Source organism: Canis lupus, chromosome 8, assembly GCF_003254725.2.
Source record: "Canis lupus dingo isolate Sandy chromosome 8, ASM325472v2, whole genome shotgun sequence".
NCBI lineage: Eukaryota > Metazoa > Chordata > Mammalia > Carnivora > Canidae > Canis > Canis lupus.
Window position 1 is genome coordinate 10,614,376 of NC_064250.1, and position 16,302 is coordinate 10,630,677.

Consider the following 16,302-nt stretch of genomic DNA (forward strand, 5'->3'; position numbering starts at 1 on the left):
GAGAGAGAGAGAACCTCAAGAAGACTCCCCGCTGAGTGCAGAGACTAATGCAGGGCTTGATCTCATGAGTCTGAGATCATGACCTAGGCAAAATCAAGAGTCAGACAATTAACAGACTGAGCCACTCAGGTGCCACTGTAGTAAATTTTCAAATCCAGTGTGGAATGCATATTCTAGTCAATCAAATACATTCATATTTGGATTACTACTTAAACACACACACACACACACACACACACACACACGAATAAACACTGAACACCCAAACATAATTTGATTTTTCACAGAAAAGTTCTTTAGAATTTTAAACCTCTAGGCAAACAGTGTGGTAGTTGTTACTATACTATATACACGTTCAGAAGAACATTAATAAGAATTTCCATAAAATAACCAATGAAGTGTATTAAATTTTAGTTAGAGAGAATAAACCATAAATGTAACAATAAGCCAGATTTGGTCCCTAGGCCACAGACCGCCAATCTCTGGTATAGGATATTGGGCTGAGTAGGTTAATGCATGGTCCTAAGCCAAGACTTTAGGTTTAATTTCTGACTAACAAGTTTTACATGGAGAAAAAGTAAAAGAGGTATTACAAATCCTGAAACATTTTCATTAAGAGATTGAGAAAAAAGGGAAGAATAAGAAGGGCACCAGTTCTTTAAAAACACCTTACTCCAACCTACTTAATTGGCCATACATTTAAAAAAAAAAAAATTATGCAAATACCTGAATTTTAAAAATACAGAATTACCTTCAAGAAACTAGAGAGTGAAGAAACAACATGTAACTGAACTACTTGTTGACGAGCTCCTTTTGTGTGCTTTATACTGTCCAAAAGCTGTTCCAGTATAGAAAGCCTAAAATAAGAAACGAGATTTAAAAGCAAATAGTAAGATAGAGAATTTGTCAATAAAGATAAAGTAACCCAAAGGGCATTACTGAGTATCTACAGCTAATTTGTTTTGTTGCATTATTTTGTGGGAACTGCTAAAATGAGATAAACTGCTGAACATAGTAAAACATTTTAGGAAAAGAAAATATTAAAAATAAAAAAGTAGTTTGATTATGTGTCCTTCTGACAGTGGGTGAGAGGCACTATTTGTGGGGAAAAAAACCCACACAGAAGTAATCACTTAATAAATATTTACCTGGACAAATTCTACCTTAGTAGCTATTTTCTTTCTTTCTTTCTTCTTTTTTTCTTTTTTTTCTTTTCTTTTCTTTTCTTTTTCTTTCTCTTTCTCTTTCTTTCTCTTTCTTTCTTTCTTCTTTCCTCTCTTTCTTTCCTTTCTCTCTCTCTCTTTCTTTCTTTCCTCCCTCCCTCCCTCCCTCTTAAAGATTTTATTTATTTGTTTGACAGAGAGAGAACACAAGCAGGGGGAGTTGCAGGCAGAGAGGGAGAAGGAGAAGCAGGCTCCTCACGGAGCAGGGAGCCTGATGTGGGCTCGATTCCAGGACCTTAGGATCATGAGCTGAGCTGAAGGCAGATGCTTAACTGATTGAGCCACTTAGGCGTTCCACATTGTATACTTTGTTAAAATACTTTTTCCTTCCCAACATTATTCCCATCTTATTAACTATGATACTGAAATAATTTTAAATGGCTAATAGTGTAATATAGTTTGGCAATATAATACTTCATTTAACCCACTTCCTAGTTTGAAACATTTAAGCCACTTCTAATTATTATTATACACATGATAAGTATATTATACATAATTTTTTTTTCAGTTTTCAAGACCATTTTTAAGGCATTTTAAGAACATGTTTGTGTCCAAACTGCCTGCAGAGACTATGTAGGGTAAACATGACAACAAAGAGAAATTAAGGATAACCATATGGTCAGGCTCACAGGTTTAAAAACCTAAAATGTCATTATTAACTCATATCCTAATCATCTGTTATCTGTGGAACAATGTCATGTTGAAAGTACTAAAAATATATAAGGTTATAGCTTGAGAATTTTGTTATATTGTAATTGAATTTGACCTATACCAGACCTGCCAGAGCCCCCTATTTTTTCTCCACTCTTTATCCCTAAATGCTGACAGAGATCTCCACAAAATATTCTAAATCTTCTGGAAGATGGAGATGACTTGTTTTTAGTAATACTAAATTGGTATGCTTAAGTAGTATTGATAATACAATTGTTAGTTTGGAATGATATTAGATACTGAAACAAAGTTTTGGGTCTACAGAAATTAGAAATATATACTTAACTGAATAAACAGTAAGACATAACATCTGAAAACGTTGATTTGCTATATGCAAATCTACCCTAGCTACAAGTCAGAATCACCTAAGGAGTCTTTAAAAATTTCCATACCCAATATATACATATACCATACTATTATATCAGAATCTACATTTTAAAAAAGTTGTCTAAGTGACTGTAATGTATTCTCAAGGGAAGAACAATCTTCAGGTGAACTAAGTAATTCATTCTTTGACCTTAGGTACAAAATGTTTCAAAGTAAGCACAAACAACACATGCACAAGACCAATCATAGTTCTTTTCTGTATAAAATTATCTTGACATTCTAGAACTTTAAACATTTTAATGTTTTAAAATTCCCAATGCAGTTTTCTGACTTTTGGAATCCTTTAGTCAACATAGAGAAAACCAAATGATTTATTTTATTTATTTATTTTTAATTTTTATTTATTTATTTATGATAGTCACAGAGAGAGAGAGAGAGAGAGGCAGAGACACAGGCAGAGGGAGAAGCAGGCTCCATGCACCGGGAGCCCGATGTGGGATTTGATCCCGGGTCTCCAGGATCGCGCCCTGGGCCAAAGGCAGGCGCTAAACTGCTGCGCCACCCAGGGATCCCAAAACCAAGTGATTTAAAGACAATTTAATATCTAAGGGCATAAACAAAATATGAAAAACCTATTTCTAATCTTAGGGCAATCTCATGTCATAAAAGTTTCTTTTAAGCTGCTTTAAACACAAAGCTAACCACAATGACAACAAAATGCTTTGAAATATTTAGCTGCTGTTGTTAAATATTGAAATTTCAGTTAAAACATTTTTTTCTCTAGAAATGTAAATACACAGCCAAAAGAAAAAGGGTCTGCCATTTTAAACAAGTATCATACCTGGGATAACAGGAAATTAGAAACTTAACTTTCCTATTTATGTAGTTTCTCTCCTCTGGTCTTCTAATGACACCCAATGGAAACTGCTGATAGCTGCTTATGATCCACTTTCTGTATCTGGGATCCTGCCAGATCAATTCCTTTAAAAATCTCCAAAGTACTGCCTGCTATTTTTATTCAGTTAGAATGCAAACATAGTATGCTTTGCTTTTACGTCTCAACATTTTTTTAATAAAAACTCTCCTCCCTTAAATATATATTCATTCTATATGCTACTTTAGTCCAAGTGAGGTTAAAAAAACTTAGTTTATTTTAAAGTTAATTAAATTTTAGAGAGGAGTAAAAAATCATTTTCCTAAATAAAACCTCTAAGAGAGTAATAAAATCAATTTTTAAAAAGGAAAAGCTTGTAAAAAGAATCTTCTTTTATTTTCACTTTTTGTCTTAGACCTATTAAAAAGAGTTAGTGGAGCCATTAAGAATATGCTTAATTTAGGGGCGTTTGGGTGGCTCAGTCGGTTAGCATCTGCCTTTGACTCAGGTCATGATTCCAGGGTCCTGGGACTGAGCACCAGGTGGGGTTCCCTGCTCAGCAAGGAGTCTGCTTCTCCCTCTCTTTCTGCCTGCTGCTCCCCGTGCTTATGTTTTCTTTCTCTCTCTCTGTCATATAAATAAATAAAATCTTAAAAAAAAAACATATATATATATAAAGAATACGCTTAACTTAAATCCTTCCCCCTCAAGGAAACCCCTGTTTCATTACTGTAGTTATGCTGTATTAATCCAAATTTATTATTTTAAATTATATGCTCTATAAAATGGTATAGTTACAAACTAGTTCACTCTCATTTTATCTTTTTTTTTTCCTTAAAGATTTATTTATATGAGAGAGGATACTCAAGCATAAGCAGGGGGAGGGTAAGGGGAGAGGGAGAATCTTAAGCAGATTCCCTGTTGAGCATTAGCTCAAACTCATGACCCATGAGATCATGACTTGAGCTGAAACCAACAGTCGGACACTCAACCGAATCAGCCATTCAAGAGCCCCTCTATCAATTCTCCTTTGAATATTCCAGACTACTATGGTTCTCTCATCTTTTAGTGCTATAGCATTCATTTATAAATTTAGTCATATATTATCCTAAATAGATTATAACCATAACTTTTAGTTACAATATACACAGGGAGCTAGAGGCTACAAATAAATTTGGGAAAAACATCATCTTTTAAAATTTAAACTCTGAAAAGACATTTCAGCATGTGTGTGTGTGTCTTATGATACTAAGCAAATACTGCCATCATTTAAAATAATATAACATGAGGCTATTTAAATCAACACAAAGTCAACATAAGGTTTAATCACTTTTCTATCCACTTAAAAAGTAAACTATCCAAAGACATGCTTCAAAACTGTGTTGCTGAAGTGTGCCTGGTTGGCATAGTCGGTAGAGCATGCACTCTTGATCTGGGGGTCATGAGTTCAAGCCCCATATTGGTCCTACAGCTTACTTTAAAAAAGAAAGCAAACAAAACCCCCCAAAAATGTGTGGCTGACAAGATTAAAAAAATTTTGTGAGTCTTCATCAAAAGAGACCAAGGTAAATTCTCTATCTAATTGATATTGTCTGGAAGACTTAACTAGATAAAATGATATAAAAGCAATGATCTAAATACATGTTATTATTTTTGATTTAGCATGCCAGAGGCAGTCAGGAAGGAAGGGAGAGTGGAGGGAATGTAGGGGGAAATGGAGAGAGACAGAGAAGGGAGGAATGGAGAGAATATGAATAAATGAGAACAGTTACTAATTTGTGAATTGTTAAACAGCATAGGCTATGGGAGAAATTCATGTTGCATTTAGTATCTCACATAAAAACAATTTCCTGAATACTAGATGAGTAGTGTTTTTTGTCTCCAAGAAAGTATTATCTCAGTTATCAATTATGAAACTGTCACTCACAATAAGAAGCCATTATTAACCCTTGATATTTCAAAACTGAAGCTTAAGGATGCCTGGGTGGCTCAGTGGTTGAGTGTCTGCCTTAGGCACAGGGCATGATCCTAGAGTCCCAGGATCAAGTCTCTGTCTCTCTCTCTGTGTCTCTCATGAATAAATAAAATCTTTTAAAAAACAAAACTGAAGTTTACTTTGAGTGGAGTGAAATCTACCAAACTGAAGACTAATCAATTTTTTTAAATTTTTATTTATTTATTCATGAGAGACACAGAGAGAGAGAGGCAGAGACATAGGCCGACGGAGAAGCAGGCTCCATGCAGGGAGCCCAACGGGGGACTCAATCCCCCCCTGAGCCAAAGGCAGATGCCAAACTGCTGAGCCACCCAGGCATCCCGAAGACTAATCAATTTTAATCTAATTTTTGAAATCCACCAAACTAAAGATCTTTAAAGGCTCCACAAAGCTTTGATGGTAAGAAAACTCCTGAGACCTAATCTAAGCAGAAAACCAGGGTACTTCTTTGTAACAACAGCTCATAAATCAAAATTCTTGATACCACTGATTTTTTTATTTGTATTTTCAGCTAGATGATAAGGTAATTGTGGATAAAGTATTATATCCACAACAGAGTCTAGCAGTTTTCAGTTTAATCACCAAATTTAATTGATGACTTAATTACTTATTAAATATTAGCCAGGTGAATAATTAAACAAGACCCTTTATCTCACCTAAAACCTGTCATCTATAACTCCTTTAAGGACTTTTTATGAGAGACAGAAGCACTCGCAGCACCAGTGGAGACGGGGAGGGGAGAGAATCTCAAGCAGACTCTGTGCTGAGTGCAGAGCCTGATGCAGGGCTCAGTCTAATGACCTTGAGATAACAACCTGAGAAACCAAGAGTCAGATGCTTAACTCACTATGCCACTCAGTCACCCCACTAATAAGAACTTCTGACATTTTTCTTATGCAACAGTTTTCTATCATGCATTCACTGAACCAATCCCATCCTTAAATATTGTATTTCAGGATAAGTGAACTACTAAAGATGGTTTACCTTTGAGCTTCTCCCACATGAGCACATATAACTCCAAAGAGCTTGACTGCAGAGCTAATAACTGAAAGTACTGGAGACAGGGGTTTAGGCACTGAATCTCCCTCTACATCTTTCTCATAAATAGAATAAGGGTCATACTCCAAACTTCCACAAGCAATACCATTACCAAGCAGGAGCTAAAACAAACAAAAAAATACATATATATAAAGTATTAAAATGACTGTTTACAGAATGAGTCAACCCATGAGTTATTGAAAAATGACTATACCAAAAAAAAAAAAAAAAAAGACTATACCTGTTCTTCAATAAATCTATGATCAGTTTCTTGTAGCAAAGGACTTAATATCACAAGATCATCCTGATGACAGAGGGGTGGAAGTAAAAATGCAGATGCTGCCACCTGTATATCAGAGGCAGTCAAGTCAGCAGCCAGCTCTTTGAGGATAGCACAGAAGTTTTCTGTTGAGTTACAGAAAATAGCAATTAGCAATTAGTAAAAGCAGTTAACTGTCTAGAATACAGGGTTAAAGAAAACCCAGGCAGACTTTTAATCTACACATCAACTAACTTTATTACAGTCAAATATTATATATCTCATCCTTGAAAAATACACTACAAACAAATGGTTCAACTGGTGCTACTGGTCACAAGACTAGGAACAGATACCGAAAAGACATCTCAAAGTACATGTGTATATACCTTATGATACTGAATAAATACTACCAGCATTTTAAATAAAATGACATGAAGGACAAAAACAATAAAAAAGATGAATACAAAAGCAGATAAATTATATTTGTTTTAAAAACCCATTGCCTAATAATAATTTATAAACATTCAGCATGTTTTTTTATTATGGAAAATTTCAAACATATACACAAGTAGACATAATAGTATTATCATACCCTAACTCCCCACCACCTCAGCATATGATTGAGTGTCATATATCTTGACCAGCTGGATAAATTTTGTTTCACTCTACCTCCATCCACCATCTCACCACCTCCCATATTATTCTGAAGTAAACCCTAGAAGGCAGAAAATTTTCATCTACAAATATTTCCTTGTTGTATTACTGAAAGCTAAGGACATTTTACACATTTCTATTATAATATGTTTTAAAAAACACTAAACATCAAATACCTTATTCAGTGTTCAAATTTTCAATTCTTGTAAATGTGTTTTTGTTTGCTTTTATTTGAATCAAGATCTAAGTCTACATTTTGTAACTAGTTGATGTATCTTAAGTCTCATTCAATCTACAGTTCTTCCCTCTACTTTTCCCTGTGTAATTTATTTGAAAAAATGAGGTTATTTGCTCTGTAGAAGTTTCTACAATCTTAATTTTTATGAATTTATGCCCTAGTGCAGTTTAATTTTTCTATTGTCTATATTTTTTTTGTAAATAAATAACATGGAAACTGGATCCAGAGAGGATCCATTTTATTTGTGTTTCAGGGGCTAACCTAGTTCATAGACAGCACTGCAATCTTCTATAAGACATGGAGGGGCCAGCGCAGGGCACCCGGAAGGCTCAGTTGGTTAACTGACCAACTCTTGTTTTCAGCTCAGGTCATGATCTCAGGATTGGGAGACTGAGCCCAGTCTTGGGCTCAGAGTTGGGCTAGGTATAGAGCCTGCTTTAAGATTCTCTCTCTCCCTCCTGCTACCCCTCCTCCAACTCTTTAAAAACAAAAACAAGGCATGAAGCAGCTTATGGTTGTTCTCTTATATATACACATTTTCAAAAACTGGTTCATTATCACATTGACCTAATTGCCATTTCAAAGATATTTACCACTAAGTGTGGAAATTGTTTCTCTATTTCTCATTCATTTTATTTTTTTTTAAAGATTTTTATTTTAGAGGGAGAGGGAGAGAGTGTAAGGCAGGGGGTGGGGAGAGAGAATCACCAACAAACTCTCCACTTAGCATGGAGCCTTATGTGGGGCTCAATCCAACCACCCTGAGATCATGACCTAAGTCAAAATCAAGAGCTGGGCACTCAATCAACTGAGCTACCCAGACATCCCTTATTTTATTAAGATTTAAAATCTTTTAAGTAATCTCAATGCACAATGTGGAACTCAGTCTTAGAATTCTGAGATCAAGAGTCACATGCTTCAAGGACTGAGCCAGTCAGGTGCCCCTCTCTATTTCTCACTTAAAGTGACTGCTCATAAAAATCCTTGAACAAAGTACACTTAAGAATGATTCCTTTTAAAATGCAAATAGGTTGGGGCAGCCTGGGTGGCTCAGTGGTTTAGCACCACCTCTTCGGTTTAGCACCACCTCTTCGTCCCAGGGCGTGATCCTGGAGACTGGGAATCGAGTCCCGCGTTGGGCTCCCTGCATGGAGCTTGCTTCTCCCTCTGCCTGTGTCTCTGCCTCTCTCTCTCTCTGTGTCTCTCAAGAATAAATAAATAAAATCTTAAAAAAAAAAAAGCAAATATGTGCTTTTTTCCATTTTTTATTTTTATTTATTTATTTAAAATTTTTTTTTTATTTTTTTGAGAGAGAGAGCACAAGAAGCAGGGGGAGTTGGACAAGCAGTCTCCACACCAAGCTTAGAGTCATATGAGGGGCCTGATCCCACCATCTCCAAATCATGACCCAAACCAAAATCAGGAGTCAGATGTTTAACAGACTGAGGCACCGAAGCACCCCTGCAAATATGTTTTTGTAGAAGTACATCATTGACCTTCTATTGCTAATGAGGAACAACTTCCAGTGTGGAGAATATTAAAACACTAGCCCATAACAAAACTAAAACAGGAAATAAAAACTAAGAACCCAATTTTTATTCCACAAATTTTGGGAAACTAAGTCACTCATGAAAATATTCTGCATCTGAAAAAACAAACAAACAAAAAAATTCTGCATCTGCAGGATGACCACAAAGTCATTTAAGTTATTAAATACGTCGTATGCAACAAAGCAATTTTTTACTGTCTTGTAAACTTACTTTTTGACAAACCACTGTACCAAGCAGTATCATCAGAACTTTAACTTCCGTTTTGTTAACCATATTTTTGAGTTAGTGAGATGTATAACTTTAACGACCTATTTCCTTTTGTGTTAAAAGATTTAGAAATTACTATACATTATTATTGTATGATGAACCATTATTTTAAATTTCAACTGATATTTTAATGGTAAAGTTCTTACTGTTACGCTCCATATACATAAATCTATTATATAGACTACCATTTGAAAAAAATCCTTAAGGAAAAAAAATCCTTAATTTTATTTCTATAGTTTTAAAAATGAAAAAAGATAGCCAAGATATGGCAAATTATTTTTGGTTGAAACATGAAACTATTAATACCTCCATATTTTCTTTTTCTAAAACTAATTTCTTCTTTAATCATATTAAAAAATAGATATCCTTGAAGAAGATAAAGAGGGTAAAGGTAAACATAGATTCTGTTTCTCAAGAAGTTTATAATAATTCCTAACTTTGTCTCCCAGTGAATATTCTGGAACTGATTTAAAATCTATATATTCATGGGATGCCTGGGTGGCTCAGTGGTTGAGCATCTGCCTTCAGCTCGGCGCATGATCCCAGGGTCCTGGGATTGAGTCCCACATCAGGTTCCCTGGAGGGAGCCTGCTTCTCCCCCTGCCTATGTCTCTGCTTCTCTTTCTGTGTCTCTCATGAAGAATTAAATAAAGTCCTTAAAAAAAAATTCATACACGTGTATATTCATTATTCCTTTAGGACTTCTGACTGTATTCTCAATTCTGAGAAAAAAATACAAAACTTTGTTTTTTTCTTTAAATCTTTTAAGGGCAGATTTATATTATCATTTATTAGAAGATATATATTTTAGGTTGACATTCTGGTATTCTTAGATGTTTAATGAAGACTTTAAAAGAAATTAATTTTTTTATCTGTAGTTTGAAAATAAACTCCAAAATATGGTAAAAATGATATAAATGTCTAAAGGGAATTGTTTTTGCCAGAACCAGACAGCTACCTGAGGTATGGAACACAGAAATTATCTCAAGAGCTTTTATATCTAGCAGGTAGCTCTTATATACTAAGAGACAGTATACAAGGAGACAGACCTATCACTAAGTCTTGACTGTTCGTTAAATCTCTTCTAGGTTACTTATAAATAGGTATGTAGCATAGCATGAAGCAGATCTATAATCTTGATTCCACTATTTACAGCACATATGTTTCTAAGTTGGTTTATATAACTTCTCTATACCTTATCTGTCAAATAAGGAAAATATAACCAGATTACTGTATTGTCCTAAGATAAATGAGATGATAATATACACAATTTCTACCACAGTACCTCTCATACAGAAATGGTTCTTTTGATACAATTCCTGAGAAATGACAATTTCCCATTTTTTACAGTTCTTCTTCTTATCCTAAATGATTACTTTACATCAAATATTTTGATAGGCACATTTGTGAACCAGGAAGAAAGGCAGTGGGAACAATACTACTCACATTATAATAAAGGCCACAGGTTAATATTCTGAATTAATATAGTATATATTATATTGCACTTATCTGCAGAATAGGATAAGAAGCCAATAAATGTGTTTTTACAAGAAGTAGTTTTGAAGTAATTATCAACTTAATATGGCTGGCTAAAAACTATTAAGATTAAAAAAAATCAAGTTCCCAATGGAGTCCATTTATAACTTTCATCTCCTAAAACAAGCATTTTGAGCAATTCAACAGTAGCAATGTATTTTCTTTTTTTTTTTTTTTTTTTTTAGCAATGTATTTTCTTAAAACTGTGTTTTAAATTTACAATAAAGTTTTTAGAACTAATTTTTTTTTTTTTTTTTAATTTTTATTTATTTATGATAGTCACAGAGAGAGAGAGAGGCAGAGACACAGGCAGAGGGAGAAGCAGGCTCCATGCACCGGGAGCCTGATGTGGGATTCGATCCCGGGTCTCCAGGATCGCGCCCTGGGCCAAAGGCAGGCGCCAAACCGCTGCGCCACCCAGGGATCCCGAACTAATTTTAAAACAGGGGCAAGTTTATTTTACCAGTCATAGTATACCATTAATCTAAGGTCATATCTAAACCCAATAAAGGCAAAACCTATACTCTAAACTTATTTTTTTTATTTTTTTACTCTAAACTTATAAAATCAATTATACCTTGGTAGTTCAGTATTAAACTTCTGTCTGGGCACAGTGAAGAATACAATAGTGGAAGAGAATGTGTACAGTAGATAATCACTGTAGAAGGAAGCTAGGGGTCAATATCTAATAGGCCTACATTATATATTCTGTACCAAACCCTAGAGTAGAATCAAGACCAATCTTTGTGACTTATTTTCTTCCACAGGGTGGAACTAGGGACTTTTATTCCCCAGAGGAGAAAGTTAAAAAGTAGGTTTTTAAAAAAATTTACTTTCCTTACTATATAATGGTGAACACAATGGTTGAGATTGAACTCACTATACCTCCTAGAAAAAAGGTACTAAATAAACACCATACCATTCATTTGGGTATTACTTTCCAGCCAAACAGTAAAACATTTTGGTTTAAAGCACATACCTTCATAGGTTTCAGGAGGTAATAAAATCAGTAATTCATAAAGCCTTTGTCTATAAACTACTGATGGCATTTTCAAAGTGCTTCCGTATGTTTTTAGTACTGAAGAAAGCCTTAATATAAAAGAAAAAGTATAAGTACATAAGATATATAACATACAAATACAAAATAGATTGACATATAAATATAAAAGTTATACATATTATTAGTAAACAATAGTGCTCTTTTTATGTTTTTTCTTTTTTTTTCTTTTTACCTTTTTAAAAAAATAATGTAATGATAAGTTATAAGAGGTATTATAAGTGTCACACATGGAAATTATTCAACTACGTTTTCTATCACACTTCGTACAACAGAACTATTTAATTCAGCTTTAGATCTCTAAGGCCATCAGTACTTTGTCTAAAAACAAACTCTTACCAAATTCCACAATTTACAAATTGGCATTTGTAAAAAATGGAAGAAAAGGAAATCCTTATGTAGAAAAGGAATCATAAGGAAAAAAACAAACAGGAAACATAAATATGCAGGTAAAAAATCCAAGTTTTTCTTTGAAACTTGATCTGGAATGCCATCACCAAAAAGGAAAAAAAGAGCGTCAAAACATGCAAAGATCATGAAACAAATTCTCTTTTAATAAAGCATAAGTCAAGCCAATGATTCCCTAAAAGTTTCAATCACAAAATCTCTTATCTCCTTCACTTTCATGTACTTTTTAATTTTCTGTTCATTACCACTACTGGTATGAAGGCATCATTTTACTGATGCTCACTCGTCTAACAAATATTTATTAAAGGATTACTACTGCTCTTTGAAGGTTCCATGTTACCAGTTGGAGTATGGTCTCCATCTTTTTAGCAATACAGAAATATAACGGAATTACTTTCAGTGTGTCAGGAATAAATCCACTAAATTATCATAGCATGAAGTTTCCAGGTACTTTAAGAAAGTCTGGTAATGTTTATTCATTTGTATTTTCTGGGAAATTAATACTTGCTCTTTCTGGTTTCTAGAAGAAATTAGTTAATTTTTGAGTTGTCACTGTATTTTTTTCCTTTTTTTTTTTGGTTTGGTCACTATATTTTTATTTTTTAATTTATTTAGATTTTATTTATTCATGAGAGACAGAGAGAGAGAGAGAGAGAGAGAGAGAGAGGCAGAGACACAGGCAGAGGGAGAAGCAGGCTCCATGCCGGGAGCCCGACACGAGACTCGATCCTGGGATTCCAGGATCGCACCCTGGGCCAAAGGCAGATGCCAAACCACTGAGCCACCCAGGGATCCCTGAAGAAAGATTTTTTAAACCAAACACAGAAAATACTAAACAAAAAATACAGGACTGATAAATCTGATATTAAGTTAAGAATTCCTGTTAATTCAAAAAACTATTTTACCTAAAAATAAGTAAAGACATGCACGAATAGGGAATTCTTAGAAGGGGAAATATTGAGGAATAATAAATATATAAAATGTCAAATAATCAAGAATCAGTATATAAATTAAAATCATGATGAGATATCAATTTATACCTACTGGATGGGCTAGGAATGATGTCTAATTGTTAGTGAAGAAGGATCAAAGGGTAGTCACATAAAGTATTGACAAAAATGGGGATCCCTGGGTGGCTCAGCAGTTTAGCGCCTGCCTTTGGCCCAGGGCACCATCCTGGAGTCCCAGGATCGAGTCCTATATCGGGCTCCCGGCATGGAGCCTGCTTCTCCCTCCTCCTGTGTCTCTGCCTCTCTCTCTCTCTCTCTCTATCATAAGTAAATAAATAAATAAATCTTTTAAAAAAAAGTATTGACAAAAAAAGTATTGACAAAAATATACTAGAATTTTGGAAAATATATATTTAGATATTTCACTGACATAAGTTGCTATATACACACCCAATTAAATATTATATAGCAACCAAAATCAATGAACAAACTTACAGATAGTTAACAAACAATGATGGGTAAAAAAAAGTAAGTCTCAGAAATAATACACCATTTGCCTGATCAAAACCAAGCAAAACTAAACAATGCGCTGTTTAGGGAAACATACACGTGAGGAACTTTTTAAAAACGCAAGGGAATGACAACTATAAAATTCAGAAGAGTCATCACCTATAAGTGGAAAGAATGATATGTGAAAGGAACTCACAGATAACTTAAATACTATTGTTAATGTTCTAGTTAAGAGTAGCTAAATCTGGCCCAATGCCTATTTTTGTAAATCAAGTTTTACTGGAACATAGTGACATTCACTTATTTATAAATTATCTATGACTGCTTTTGAGCTACCAGAGTTGAGTAGATGCAACAGACTGTATGGCCTACAAAGCCTACAATATTCACAATCTAGCCCTTTACAGCAAACAGTGGCTAACCCCTGCTCTAGTTGTGTTGGATTCACAGGTGTTCATTTTATTATTATGTTTATAAGCCATATGTTAGATTTATTTTTTGGTAATACACTAAATTTTATATCATTAAATACTTTTTAAAAACTATACATTATATTAACTTGGAAATTACAAGTGCTCATGACATATATTGTATTTTCTCTATGTCTTCTTATCATAAAAGTCAAATTTGTGAAAAATAAAAACAACAAAAAATTTAAATTGTTAACAAGCATCTGGTTCTTATGAACACAGAATAGCACTAACAAACCAATAAAATGCATACCTGAAAAGGTTAAGAGGTTTAATATTTAATCTCTTGGTTAAATCTGACTATTTGGAAGATACAATATCCACCAAGTAACTTTCCTCCCCTTTTAATATGTATTTTTCTTCCAAGTTCCTAGCCTAAAAAAAAAATTGTGTAACTAAATGTTTGCCTTCCACTGCAAAAGAAAAATCATTCACCAATCATAGAAACTTGGCCTAATATTATTAATGTATTAAACAGATACTACATATTCAGAGGATAACTGATTACTATTAAACATTTTTAAAAATCTAAGTAGACATCCTTACTGAGTTAGCAAATCCACAGCACAAGGAAGTGGTGGAAGAAGACGTTGAATTACTTCCTCAGTAAGAAGGTCACCACAGTGGGAAACAAAACTCTTGACAGCTGAAAAACAGAACAGACTTACTCAGCAGAATGTAATGAGCCATGAGAAAAAGCAATCAATTATGGTACAGCATTTGCATTTTTATTAGAGGAATAAAGAAATGTGCTAAAAAAAAAAAAAAAATTCCTGAAACTCTAGCATGAAAAGGAAGCTAGTGTCTTTTACCTCTAGTTAAGCTAAAAAAAGTTTCTAGAATCACTAAAAGAGAACAACCAAGTTAACAAAATGTTATTTTTCTGAAGTTTTACTCAACTTCTGAGCTCACAAGTAGAATAATAAATTAGCTTAGAACCTCAAGATTGCCAATTCTATACTAATTCTGCAGAACTATGGTAACAGTTTAGCCAGCATTGTTAGTTTCTTATAGATGCTACCTGAAATACATACATTTTCATAGGAGTTATTTCATATATAGAATAAAATGAATATTTTAAAGTTAGACTGAGTTTCAAGATTAATTTCAAAATTGTTTTACTTTTTTTAAGAGTAAAAATGCCATGAATAAACAAATAAAACCAAAATCAATGTTTCCATGTCTTTCCAGAAATACTACCTTCCTTAGTTCAATATTCATGGTAGATACTATTTTTTAATGGTTCATATACCATAGAAGGGTATAACTTTCTATTTTTTTTTTTTTATTTTTTTTTATTTATGATAGTCACACAGAGAGAGAGAGAGAGGCAGAGACATAGGCAGAAGGAGAAGCAGGCTCCATGCACCGGGAGCCCGATGTGGGATTCGATCCCGGGTCTCCAGGATCGCACCCTGGGCCAAAGGCAGGCGCCAAACCACTGCGCCACCCAGGGATCCCGGGTATAACTTTCATATAAAAAAACTAAATGGGAACCATATTTAATCAATGCTAATTAAATCTAAACCTAGTATTTCTAAAAAGAGGAATGAATGCCTACTAAAGACAAAGCAATCTTGACAGTTCTAACTAGATTACATCCAAGAAAATGTGCATTATCCTACAGATCCAAATTCTAAAATTCCTTTTATCACATATCTGCTATAATCACTAATTATGTTCAATTACAAAAATCACCATAAGTAGATATTTTCACCATTAAAGATATAAATATGGGGAAAGTTAAAGAATGGGAAAAAGCCAAAGTGAAGAGAGAAAAAAGACTAAACTTTACCTACCACAGAGCGCACCAGCTCGTCCTTCCAAGGTTACCTGCCAGGTAAATGAATCTCCTCGGCTCTTTTCTGTTTCTAGATCTTTAGGAGACACTGGAAAGACACACTTCCACAATAGCAGAAGTCGAGCAAGGTGATGACTGACAACTGCAGGACCTATAATTTATTCAACTTGTTACTTAAAAAGAACCCAAAATGTTACTCTTTAAAACTCAATAAACAGAAACTTCCCTCTTAAACATTTTAATCCACTATTCCAATTTGGCATTTTTTTTTACCTTCTGCTTTTAACAAATGTACCACTACTGAATGAACTGTTATCTGAAGGCACTGTGGAGTACGCAGAGGAAAAATAAGGAACTAACAGTAAAGAGTTCTAGGGTCGGCTCTTCCACTAGGGCTGTGACCTGGAGATTCAGTTTCTCTTATCTATAAAAT

The 16,302-nt window shown here is 34.1% G+C and overlaps 1 protein-coding gene across 14 annotated transcripts in view; it reads right to left on the reverse strand.

Annotated features, from left to right (window-relative positions):
* HEATR5A (HEAT repeat containing 5A) overlaps positions 1-16,302 on the reverse strand; it is a 112,045-nt gene that overhangs the window by 54,349 nt on the left and 41,394 nt on the right. For all 14 annotated transcript variants that reach the window (XR_003135491.3, XM_035719766.2, XM_025444317.3 and 11 more), the window contains 6 exons: positions 15,868-16,020; positions 14,615-14,714; positions 11,653-11,762; positions 6,411-6,574; positions 6,116-6,291; positions 752-857 (listed from right to left, as the gene is read on the reverse strand). Coding sequence is in view for 13 of the 14 variants with exons in the window: in XM_035719766.2 (XP_035575659.1) it covers positions 752-857; positions 6,116-6,291; positions 6,411-6,574; positions 11,653-11,762; positions 14,615-14,714; positions 15,868-16,020 (809 nt within the window). In the remaining variant the exon portion in view is untranslated. The remainder of the gene's footprint in view (positions 1-751; positions 858-6,115; positions 6,292-6,410; positions 6,575-11,652; positions 11,763-14,614; positions 14,715-15,867; positions 16,021-16,302) is intronic.